Consider the following 12,824-nt stretch of genomic DNA (forward strand, 5'->3'; position numbering starts at 1 on the left):
TTTCATATGGCTCTACAGAGGAGGGTGGCGGCGGCTTGGACTGCTCCGGAGAGTCTCCCGGCAGTGAGCAAGTCTTTGCCGTGAAAATACCGCCCAGCCAAAAGTGACCCCTGCTACTTGTCCAAGCACCCTACTCCGGAGAGTTTGGTGGTGCAGGCGGCTAGGGCCCCGGCAAAGCAGGCGTCGTACCCTACCATCCCTCCTGATAGGGACAACAAGCGTTTTGACGGCTGGGCGAAGAAAGTGTTTTCTGCACGGGGTATGGCGCTTCAGGCGGCCAACTCCATTTGTGCCTTGTCTCGTTTGACGCACACTCTGTGGAACTGTGTTTCCTTGGCGGCTGAACATATTCCCGAAGGGGATGAACGGGATGGTTTACTTGCCATGGTTCAGGATGGCAAGGATGCTATGTGTGAGGCCGTTCAATGGGGTTTGGACGTGGCAGATTGCATCAGCCGGTCCATGGCGGCGAGCACCGTGATACGCAGGTTTGCGTGGTTGCGGAAGTCGGGGTTTGCTCCTGATGTGCAGGCCCGGCTCCTCAACATGCCCTTTGACGGGGAACATCTTTTTGGCAGCAAGGCTGACGAGAGCCTTGAGAGGTTGCAGACCTCAAAAAGCTGCAGCAAAGTCGTTGGGCGCTTCAGTTCGGCAACCTCTGCCTTTTCGTCCTATGGGCCAGCAATGGAGGGATGTTCCTTTCGTTATTACTCATCCTTTGGTAAAGCGAGAGGAGCTGCCAGTCAAAGGGGCCACCGTAGGAGTGCCAGAGGTGGAAAACAAGGTACTCGAGGTGCCAAGGCCGCTTGGGCTGTTGCCTCTTTGCCCTCAGGCAATGCTGCAGACGCTTCAGCTCAGTTATGAGGCCATGTCCCGTGGTTCGCCGGTTGGGGGAAGGCTGGCACAGCATCTTGCAGAGTGGCGCGCCATTACTTCAGATGTGTGGGTTCTGGAGATCATAATCCACGGCTACTGTCTTCCTTTCCGGCAGAGGCCTCAAGACAATCCACCGGGGAATCTCTCTTTGAAGATTCCGGATCCGCTCCTTGCGCAGGAAATTCAGTCCCTGCTGGAGAAAGGCACCATAGAACTGGTGCCTGTAGCGGAGAGGAACAAGGGATGGTATTCCCCTTATTTTTTGATTTCCAAGAAAGACGGGGGATTGAGACCCATCATGGACTTGCACGGTTTGAACAAACTCCTCAGGAAGGACAAGTTCAAGATGGTTACTCTTTCTCAAGTCCTCCAGGCCCTTCAACTTCAGGACTGGTTGATGTCTCTCGACCTCAAGGATGCTTATTTTCATGTGCCGATCCATCCAAAGCACAAGAAGTACCTGACGTTTGCGGTTGGCGACTCGCACTTTCAGTTTCTGGTCCTGCCGTTCGGATTGACCTCCGCCCCGAGGGTTTTCACCAAGCTCATGGTAGTGGTGGCAGCGCACCTCAGGAAAGGGGGATTTACGTCTACCCCTACCTGGACGATTGGTTGATCAGGGCGCGCTCTTCCGAGCAAGTCCTGGATCATCTGTCAGTCACCTGCCACTCCCTCCACAAGCTGGGCTTCTCCCTCAACTTAAAGAAGTCCCATTTGACACCAACTCAGAGGCTCCAGTACATCGGAGCAGTGATCGACATGTCCCTGGGGCAGTGTTTTCCTCCCCAGGTGAGGGCTCATCACATTCAGCAGATGGTGCACAAGTTTCAACTTGCCCAGACTCTCTCAGCGTTTGAGTTCTTGAGAGTGCTCAGCCTCATGGCAGCATTCTTCTGGTGCCAGAGGCCAAGTTGCGGATGAGATCTTTGCAATGGGCACTCAAGCTCCAGAGGTCTCAGTCCTCCAGCAGGAGGTCGGATCCTGTTCAGGTGCCGTCTTCGGTCGCCCAGGACCTTCTTTGGTGGGCCGACGAAGGCAATCTGATGAGGGGGGCTCCATTTTGGCTGCCCTGGCCGGAGGTGACGATTGTGACGGATGCATCCCTCACAGGATGGGGAGCTCATGCCAACGATTTGACAGTCAGCGGTCGTTGGTCTCCGTCGGAGTCCAGACTCCATATCAATCTGTTGGAGCTGAGGGCCGTCAGGCTAGCCCTGAAGGCTTTTCTGCCGACTGTGCGAGGAAAGAATGTTCTGATCCTGACGGACAACACAGTGGCCATGCACTACCTCAACAAAAAGGGGGGGCAGGGTCACTTCCTCTGTGCAGGGAGGCGATGCAGCTCTGGTTCTGGGCAATCCAGCAGGAAGTTTCGATCTCGGCAGTTCATCTGGAAGGAGACGAAAACGAGACGGCGGACACTCTGAGCAGGCAGAGCGCGATCTCTCACGAGTGGGAGTTGTCTCAGGAGATCCTCCTGGGGATGTTCGCCCTTTGGGGGACCCCTCAAGTGGATCTCTTCGCCTCCAGTGTCAACCGGAAGTGCGAGAGGTTCTGCTCGCGGGAAGCTCCTCCAAACGGAGCCTTTGGAGACGCGTTCGTGGTGGAGTGGTCATTCCCACTGCTGTACGCGTTTCTTCCAGTCCCCGCCATCCCGCAAGTACTGTGGAGGTTTGGTTCCCGGATGATCCTCATTGCTCCGGCGTGGGCCCGGAGGACGTGGTACCCGGACCTTCTCGACTTGTCCATCTGCCCTCCACATAGTCTTCCTACCGAGATGATCTGCTCTCATGGGAGGGGGCGTCAGGTTCTCCATCCAGAGGTCAGGTCCTTCAACCTTCACGCTTGGTTTCTGAAAGGTTGAGGTATAAGGATTGGGACCTCCCTGAAGATGTGATGGAGGTGTTGCTTTCGGCCAGAAGGCCCGCAACAAAGTCCCTGTACCGTTGCCGTTGGAGAAAGTTCAGCGACTGGTGCAGGGTTAAGAATGTGGATCCTTTTGCATGTGAAATTCCCATGGTTCTGTCTTTTTTGCTTTCTTTGGCCCACAGGGACCTTCAAGTGGGTACCATTAAAGGTTACCTGGCGGCGCTGTCCATATTTAAGCGCTCGTCTGAAGAGTGTTCCTATTTTAAAATTCCTTTAATTTCTCAGTTTCTGAAAGGGCTCACTAATGTGTTCCCTCCGTCACCTTTCCAGGTGCCCGGTTGGGATTTGAACCTTGTTCTCAAGTTTCTGATGGGTGCTCCATTTGAGCCTTTGCATTCATGCCCTTTGAGACTGTTAACTCTGAAAACTGTATTTTTAGTTACAGGCACTTTCAGTTAAGCCACCCTTCACTGGGTTTCATGAGGACAGGGTTGTCCTTAGAGTTCGTCCTTCTTTTCTTCCGAAGGTGGTGTCGGAATTTCATTTAGGCCAGAAGGTTGTTCTTCCGGCATTTTATCCTCCTCCACATCCTGGTAAGGAAGAGAAGAGGCTCCATAGGCTTGATCCTAGGAGAGCGTTAAGCTTTTATATTTCATGAGGACAGGGTTGTCCTTAGAGTTCGTCCTTCTTTTCTTCCGAAGGTGGTGTCGGAATTTCATTTAGGCCAGAAGGTTGTTCTTCCGGCATTTTATCCTCCTCCACATCCTGGTAAGGAAGAGAAGAGGCTCCATAGGCTTGATCCTAGGAGAGCGTTAAGCTTTTATATTTCACGCATGTCCCGGGTCAGAGTGGACGATCAGCTCTTTATTGGTTACGCTGGAAAGCGTTTGGGACAGGCTGTGACGAAACAGACTTTGTCTCGCTGGATTATTTAGGCTATCTCTGAGTGTTACCGCTTGGAGGGTAAGGCCCACCGGTCGGTTTACGGGCCCATTCTACCAGGGGTATGGCTGCCTCTACTGCCCTGCAGAGGGGTGTTCCTATTCGCAACATCTGTGATGCAGCCACCTGGGCTTCGGTACATACTTTTGTATGTCACTATTCCCTCGATTCCATCCGGGGGCAGTATCTGGCCTTTGGCAAGGCGGTCCTTTACTCCGCAATTTGATTGGGCATGCTAAATTTCTGTTTTCTAAATTCTTTTTCCCACCTCCTTGCATTGGTACTGCTTTGGGAGTCTGTCATAGATATGGAATACGTCGGAGGACCCAATCCCCTCGAAGAACAAGTTACTCTCTTACCTGGTAACGTTCTTTTGATGGGATGGTCCGACGACATATTCCATATCGCTCCCTCCCTACCTTCCCCCGCTATAGAATTTCTTATGCGATTGCAGCTTACGTTTCTGCAAGACTTTGTGTGTCAGACTGGCAGAAGACTGGTGGTACACATCCTGGAAAAAAACTACAACTGAGGCTACGGGCGTCGTGCGTCCTACTTATAACATCCAGTGATGTCGGCCGTTGGACGATGTCCTCGAGGGCGGCGTATCGACATCATCGTCGTAGGATGCAGACGCCAAACATTTTCCAAAGCGGCACAGCTGTGGTGATTACTGTCATAGATATGGAATACGTCGTCGGACCATCCCATCGAAAGAACGTTACCAGGTAAGAGAGGAACTTGTTCTTCTCCAGCATGGGTCTTACATGGATTCACATGCAAACCTCCCCCCCCATCCTTCCCCGCTATGGCTCTTCTTGTTTCTTACTGCCACTTTACGTTCATGACCAAATCTGAAGATGGCCACCAGGGGGGGAGTTTAGTACGACGAATGTCATTTGCTGGGACAGTATGACCTAAATTGACAGCAATATGCTATAGAAGTGACAAGTAGTTTTTAGCGAAACTGCTTTAATATTACTGAGGATTCCCAGTCTGACGACAGCGAATATTGTTCCCTGTCAAATGACCATGAGAATGCATGTAAGACCCATGCTGTAAAATAGAAGTTACAGGTTAGTAACTTGATCCGTTTCTTCGTCAGTGATGCTGCTCTGAGGTCTGCTTATATTGTTGGGGGTGGGAAGTATAGCTCAGTTTTTCAGCACCGCAGCCCACTCCGCTTTGCTTCTCTCTAGCCTTGCTCGTTCCACAGCTCTGAGCTAGAGCTCCCGTGCTTGCACAGGCAGCACTCATTTGGGCAGAGATAGCTTGAGAAGCCATTAGCTGCAAAACTACAGAAGCTCATTACTCCTAAATGAGCAGTTGAAATCGGCGCTCGCCATGTTCAGGGTGTTTCCTTTGAATGGGATTCTTTGTATGTCAAAGGGAGTCCCTACAATTTTGTGTGGCCATGGAAAGTAGGCCCCAAAGATCCCATGTCCTGGAAGCTCATTGGAGCCAAGTCTTCATAGCTCACCATTCAGCCACGCTCCCACCTCTTACACTTTCTATTCTTTAAAGAAGTTACAGAAAGACAGCACATTTAGCGAGTAGTTTGAAATATTCCTTCTTTCTAATTTCATGCACCCAGTATCTTGATCTTAGTCAGAATTCCCTTTGAGCTATGGCTCCTCCAGTTATGGTTGATTGTGAATATCTACAGACTATCTTATCCACTCCTTGTTTGTTATCAGTTTGCCTTATCTAGTATCAAATGTGTCATCCCTGATTAACATAATTAAAAAGGCTATCCTATTCCGAACCACACACTGCTATTACTAGGTACAAAGTGTTGTCTCCGTGATGGTTTCTTTACTGATCTAACTGGGTTCATTTCATCAAATAAATATTCATTTTATTAATCTGATTATGATTTTTACGGGAGCAGCCACTCTCTCACTACCAAATGTTTGATTCACTTTTACAATTGCAACAGGACTTGCAAGAAGCAAGTGGCTTAAACACATCCCCAGAGACAGGCCTTGACCCTATGTCAGTTCTGGGTCAAATGTTTGCCATCTACAGGACTGTGGTGGCTAGAGCCACAGACACCATTAACTTGGTGTCTTCATCTGAGGACATATTCCCATGGAACTACAGATCGTTTGAAACCAAAGGTACCAGAGGAGAGCAAGAACACCACCTATACCGGAGAGCTCTGGAAGGCTGCTCTACCGAAGCAAGCATCCTGCCCTGGCTGGGAATCCAAGCAGTAATGTCACCATTCAGTGGGGCTTTGGTTGATATGTTAAAACCAGTGTTTGCTGCAATTGTGGACAAATATATTTCACAAAAGCACTGAGCGGATTGTGTTGAGAGGTCTATGGTCACAGCTATTGTTGTCCATAGACACTCATAAATGGTATCAGCTAATTTTACAAAGGGCTTGCAATCAAAACTGCTTGACATGCCATTTGATGGCTCTGAGTTATTTGAGACGAAGAGGTAACTGTCTATGCAGACTATGTGGAGATTTGGTGGTTGAAACTGTCAAACATCTAATACTAGGATGTGATGGTCTTGAGGTATTACGCAGTCCCGCTTTTTTATCCTTTGGTGGTGATCTTAATAAGGATATATTAGTGTGGGCCAAATTTTATGAGGGAAATGATGTGGCTTTACTTTGTAAATTGTGGATGCATAGTGAACTGATTATGAATACTGTATGGTTTTAGCTTATGTTTTTTGTTTTGTATGCCTTATTATTTATGTATGTACAAAAAGCTTTAGCGGGCAATCATTTACTATTTTACAAATAGAATAAAAGTTCGTTTTGGGACGAAGGCTGATAACACCTGCAGAAATGTAAAGAATCCAGACAGGCTACTAGATCGTTTGGTCTCTATTTATCAACTCCCTCTAATGCTTTGGGAAGGGGGAGATGTAGACCCTACTTCTTTTCACCGAAAGGCAAAGAAGTCCCACAACAGCAACAGCCTCTGTAGAAAAGGGGCTCCTTCTGATCCTCCATGGACAGAGGAACGCCCAAGAAAACATCTTCAGCCTCAGACTCTTCAAGTTCCCTCTAATTTGACCACACATCCGGATTATGGGTCACCTGTGAGGGAGGGGCAGTATTTGGGTCTTCAGAGAGGCATAGCAATAAATCACTATGTATATTTCTTGCGACTTGGTTCTATTCTACTGCATCACTAGTTACCCTTCTTTTTGTTGAATAAGTTATTGAATGCATTCCTAAGAACCTAAAGATGACTGTATACATATTTATAGTTGAGTGTTGTGTAATATTATCACCTGCTTAATTCATTTTCTAGTGTGTGTTTTGGGCTTATAATAAATATAGTATTTTTGTACTTACCTATCTAAATTGATTTATTGTGCGCGCATCGGGAGAGTGCACTGGCGAGTGCTGTTCCGCAAGTGCTTTGTCCTCCCCGTGTTGGTTTGCTGCTCAATGATATCCTTGAGGCTGTTATCCTTGTACTCGCTTCCATACAGCGAACTATCTCACTGGAGGATTCACGGACTTGGTACGCACATTCCCTACAAATTGAACGTTGGAGTTTTACAAAGCTCTTGCCACATAATTGCCTTTCCTTTTATAGCTTGTGAAGCCACGCCCACTTCTCCCAGCTTCCACATAAAAACGGGAACGCGCGTGCATCGGGAGAGTGCACCAGTGAGTGCTGTTCCGCTGTTCAGTGGCTCAGTGGTGCGTGGTGTTTAACCTTCGCTTTCTATGGTTAAAGTCTACTTTTTTCCTTCCTTTTAACGCCTTGAAGTATTGTGTTGCCATCGCTACCGTCCGACTGTGGACCTGGCTCTACCAGATTAATGGTGGCTTATACCCTAATGACCGCAATGCCTCTGAAAGCAGTTGCTACTTTTGGACACCTTAACCCCTTATTAACCACAGTAAAAGTTTTCTTTTTATTATTTATTTATTTTTTATTTATTTGTTTGTAAGGCGCCGAAAGCCCGGAGGCATCAGGGCACCACATAGGGACGTTAACTTACACATAACAGTTGATTAAGTAATGGACCGAACACAAGACACTTGGGATGCCAAGACACCGAGAAGGACAAGTACTACTCAGGGATGTCTAGTTCACTTGAATAGGAAGGTTTTTAATTGCTTTCGGAATCTGAGGAGGTTTGATTCGGATCTCAAGCTCAATGGCAGTTTATTCCATTGCTGAGCTGATCGATTGGGGAAGGCTTAGCTAATCCATTTGTATTCCTATGAAGGGTTTGTTGTAACAAGTCCTTGCGTCTCGGATCTAAGGGTACGGGTTGGGGTGTAGCCCATGATCTTGGACTTCAGGTACGCCAGGGCTTTACCATATAGGCACTTGTGCGTGATTGTCATAGATTTAAAGATTACACGATCTTCGACCCTGAGCCAGTGCAATTCCTTTCGTGCCTCAATGATATGGTCACTTTTTACTTTCTGCTTAATTATCCGGACAGCGTGGTTCTGAATATGCTGGAGTTTTGTCAGGCATTGTTTACTGGCCCCCAGTAGTAGGGCATTACCATAGTCCAATCTAGATAACATGGTCGCTCTGACAATGGTAGCACAGTTATGTTCACTCATAAGATATCTGATGGCTTTTAGTAGTTTTAGGTACTATGAGCAATTTTTGTTGACGTAGGTTTGAGTATCTGAGCACAGGGAGGCTTCTAGCGTCATGCCCAGGGTTTTTACGGTAGTCATTACTTGGATGTGGGACTCTTTTATCATGAAGGCATCATAGCTGGATGATAGTTTAGCCCTGGCTTGTTTGGACCCGAAAACCATCAGCTCGTTTTTTTTTCTGTTCAAACACATCCAGCTTTGATCCATCCATTGTTCGATGATGACCATTTTGTTGTCTTTTACGTGGTCTCCGCTCAGTTCCACTACCAGCTGAGTGTCGTCAGCATAGTTCGTGAAAAAGGCATTGATGGTATCTAAAACCTCACACAGGAGGCGTATATATAGGTTGAAAATTGTGGAAGGAACGGGTGAAATATGTGGATGGAACGGGTGAAGTATGTGGCTGGAACGGGTGAAACATGCGGATTGAACTGGTGAAGAATGTGGATGGAACGGAAAAATTATGGGGTTGGAACGGGTGAAGTATGTGGGTGGAACGGGTGAAGTGGGTGGAACGGATGGACTGGGTGGAACGAGTGGAGTGGATGGATCGGGTAAAGTGGGTGGAACGGGGAAGTGGATGAAACGAAAAGTGTGTGGACGAAACGGGTGAAGTGGATAGAACGGATGAAGTAGGTGGATGAAAAGAGGATGTATGTGGTTGGAACGGGTGATGTGGTTGGAACCAGTGAAGTGGGTGTAACCGGGGAAGTGGATGGAATGTGTGAAGTGGGTGGAACGGATGAAGTGTGTAGATGAAATGGGTGAAGTTGATGGAACGGATAATGTATGTGGATGAACGAATAATGTATGTGGATGAACGGATGACGTATGCGGATGGAATGGATGAAACGGGATGTATGGAACGGGGAAAGTATGTGGATGGATGATGCATGGAGAACGGATAACGTGGGTAGAACGAATGAAGTGTAAAGACCGAATGATGAAGGGATAACATGCATAGATCGGACAAAGTGCATTGTTCAGAAGTTATACATAGAACTGATCGCACTGATAGTGTGCATAGAACTGAGCGAGTTCATGCAACGGATGGAATGCACAGAACAGATAAGAGAGCACGGAATTGACACTGTACAAAACAATGATTAGAGTGCGTGAACGATCGAAGTGCATAAAACAGAGTGCATGGAGCGGTCTGGAGTGCATGGAACGGTTTGAAGTGCTTGAAACCGTCGGAATGCATAGAACGGTTGGAGTGCATGGAACTATTGGAGTGCTCGATCTCAAGCACCTAAGGTAAACCACCATATCACATCTCCATGCTTACTCTCTTCTTTACACCACCACTCAACTAGAACACAGCAATACTATGACACCATTCGGTATAGCTGTTCTCATACCATCACCTGCCTCATACTCCCCATCATCCTAACTAAACACAGCTGGTTTCACACCCCCCAGCCAAGCGTTTTCCTCAGGCCTAACACATCCAGAATCGGTTTGGATAACAACCTGCCAGAACGAACACATACTCTTGATCTCCCAACCACCACACCTACCGCTAAGAAGCAGCTATCACAGGAATGCAACACCTGCTGCACACATATCCGGTGCTCACACACACCTTATGACTCTCTTCTCTCTCTACAGACTTGAACTCCGGTTCCCGAGGGTGTTCAACCTACCAGCGCCTTGAGATCATACCAATGGTACATAAGGCGCTATATAAATGCAAAGTAACATAACATAATAAAAGAAGTGGCGAGAGACTGGCTCCCTGGGGGATGCCACAAAAGATGTTAGATTCGCTAGAAAATATGTCGCCCCAGTGGACTCTGGCAATTCGGTCTGCTAAGAATGACGATAGCCAGCCTATGGTTTCACTAGAGCGGTTGGCGATTTTCTCCAGAGCTTCCTGTAGTGGTTGGTGATCTAGTAAATCAAACGCAGCACAAAGGTCTAGAAGAATCGTCAGACCAGTGTTGCCCAAGTCGATGATACTTAGCATTTTTGTCTGTAGGTCCAGCATCGCAGTTTCAGTGCTGTGTGCAGCACGGAAGCCCGATTGTTGGTGATGTAGAATTTCATTGGTCTCTACATAAGCTTGCAATTGAGCAGTTGCAACTTTATCCATGACTTTAAGTTTACTTGTCCACCAGAAAGAACATTACTGTTCCTTTTTCCAATAGCAAGTTAATGCTGCATATTTCCACCTCTACACACAAGTTGATTTTGTAACCAAAGAAAGCAACATGTCATCTGGCATGCAAGAAGTTTGTCACTGGGGATAACGGTCATGTTTTATTGAATTATTGTTGATTTCTTCAGTGCCAACTCGAAAACACTTACTTAGTGGCACCCCAAGAGGGAAGAGTGGAAAAGACAATGCAGGGGTTATAATGAGCTTATAATTCACAGGTCTTAGTACACTTTCAAATCAGTCTAAGTGCAAAGAGGAGACAGGGACATTGCTAACTTGGCGGCGCAAGTAGGACAAGCAAGTGATGAGTGCATAGATACGTGCATGCAGAGAAAAATGACAGGGAAAGGTATAACACCACAGGCCAGAAGAGCAGTGATTAGCAGGCCGAGGGAAATGACAGGGAAAGATAGTAACACCACAGGCCAGAAGAGCAGTGATTAGCAGGCCGAGTGAAATGACAGGGAAAGGTATAACACAACAGGCCAGAAGAGCAGTGATTAGCAGGCAGAGGGAAATGACAGGGAAAGATAGGAACACCACAGGCCAGAAGAGCAGTGATTAGCAGGCAGAGGGAAATGACAGGGAAAGATAGGAACACCACAGGCCAGAAGAGCAGTGATTAGCAGGCTGAGGGAAATGACAGGGAAAGATAGGAACACCACAGGCCAGAAGAGCAGTGATTAGCAGGCAGAGGGAAATGACAGGGAAAGATAGGAACACCACAGGCCAGAAGAGCAGTGTTTAGCAGGCAGAGGGAAATGACAGGGAAAGATAGTAACACCACAGGCCAGAAGAGCAGTGATTAGCAGGCAGAGGGAAATGACAGGAAAAGATAGGAACACCACAGGCCAGAAGAGCAGTGATTAGCAGGCCGAGGGAAATGACAGGGAAAGATAGGAACACCACAGGCCAGAAGAGCAGTGATTAGCAGGCCGAGGAAAATGACAGGGAAAGATAGGAACACCACAGGCCAGAAGAGCAGTGATTAGCAGGCAGAGGGCCCACAGCTCAGTTTGAGTGATTGTTGTCTTGCAAGGTGTGAGGGAGCCAAATGGAAGCAAACCGTAAGGTTCCTTTGCCATGGTGGAAATAAAGGTTGACCTCAACACACAATATGACAAAAATAATCCTTCCTTTTCTGAACGGTACTGTTAATTTGTTAACCTAATTTACGTAGTAAAGTTGTGATAACCATCATGGTGCACATATCACCACTCAATTAAAATGAGTAATCAAATGACAACTATATGTTAATAAAGCCAATTCATGCAATGCAGTCAGATCATCCAAGGGTTCTAAAACACAATATAACTTACTTTTCAGACAGGTTTTTCTGTTTCAGAATCTTGTAAACTTCAGCCGATGCTTGTGGACCTTGAAGCTTTTGGCCATTCAGCATCTCTTTTTCCAGCTCCTCAATGGACTGCAAAGGAGAAGGAAGATGATATTCCCCAAGAAAAACAAGGGAGTGACTCATTAGACTGCTTTGGGGCAGACAGGCCAATCATCATAGTTCTAGTTTCCTGGATCAAATGGAATTATGCCCATTTGGCCTATCTTTGTTTAGTTTTCTTTAGTACATTTTCACACGTCATTTCCAAGTACAATGAAAAAGATTACTGCACTCCCATTTATGCCTAGAAAGGTTGTTCCTGGTCTGTGTAGTAAAAAGGTAGGCATACAGCACATGACAGTTAGTGAAATCAGAAAGGAAATCAGTTCAAAGATTAATATAAGAATTGTAGTCTGTATGAAGTACCGTTCTTGAGTAGAAAACGCCTCCTTAAATGACCAGGAGGAGCCCTAAATGAACCCATGTAGAGTACTCCCACAGTAGATTTAATGTTAAAGTACTGATCCCACAGCCCTTCAGTGCTACCAGGTTTGCAATGCAAAATGGAACTGTCACTCTTGCTTCCATGCAGAAAAGAGGGACTCATGTCACTTTTGTGTACTCAGGCAACTTGCTCTTCATTGGGAGTTGCACAACTGAGGGATGTTACAAATCTATGGTAATGTGTGACAAAATGATTACTCCTCTGCAGGGTTGGCTAGTAGTGAATAGTGGCAAAACCCCCTATTCAACCCGCCACCAGTAATAAACTAACAGTGATTCCAATCATAAAGGAGAAAATGGTACAGCCTGACAGTATGAAAGTATGAAAAAAATAAGGGGGGGTCTTGGGAGTCCCTCTGTCGGACATTAGTCCCGGTTACGAGAGCCTTACCCAGATTATTTAGCTCACTATCTTCCACAGAGGAGAAATATCCAAAACATATCAGTCTTTGTCCTGCCCAGGCAATTCTCCTCTGAACAGGAGTACCAACAGCAACCCCAGTCACTTGTTTCGGTCTGGTTGGACCTCATCA

At 47.0% G+C, this 12,824-nt stretch overlaps 1 protein-coding gene across 2 annotated transcripts in view; it reads right to left on the reverse strand.

Annotated features, from left to right (window-relative positions):
• The window catches only part of LOC138489070 (glycerol-3-phosphate dehydrogenase 1-like protein), a 278,084-nt gene that overhangs the window by 19,207 nt on the left and 246,053 nt on the right, over positions 1–12,824 (reverse strand). Inside the window, exon 7 of one of the 2 annotated variants that reach the window (XM_069616634.1) lies at positions 11,771–11,877. The exons of the other annotated variant lie outside the window; for it this stretch is intronic. Coding sequence (XP_069472735.1) covers positions 11,771–11,877 — 107 coding nt within the window. The remainder of the gene's footprint in view (positions 1–11,770; positions 11,878–12,824) is intronic. 2 annotated transcript variants of the gene reach the window in all.

This window comes from Ambystoma mexicanum, chromosome 9 (assembly GCF_040938575.1).
Source record: "Ambystoma mexicanum isolate Mex_15411 chromosome 9, UKY_AmexF1_1, whole genome shotgun sequence".
Lineage (NCBI taxonomy): Eukaryota > Metazoa > Chordata > Amphibia > Caudata > Ambystomatidae > Ambystoma > Ambystoma mexicanum.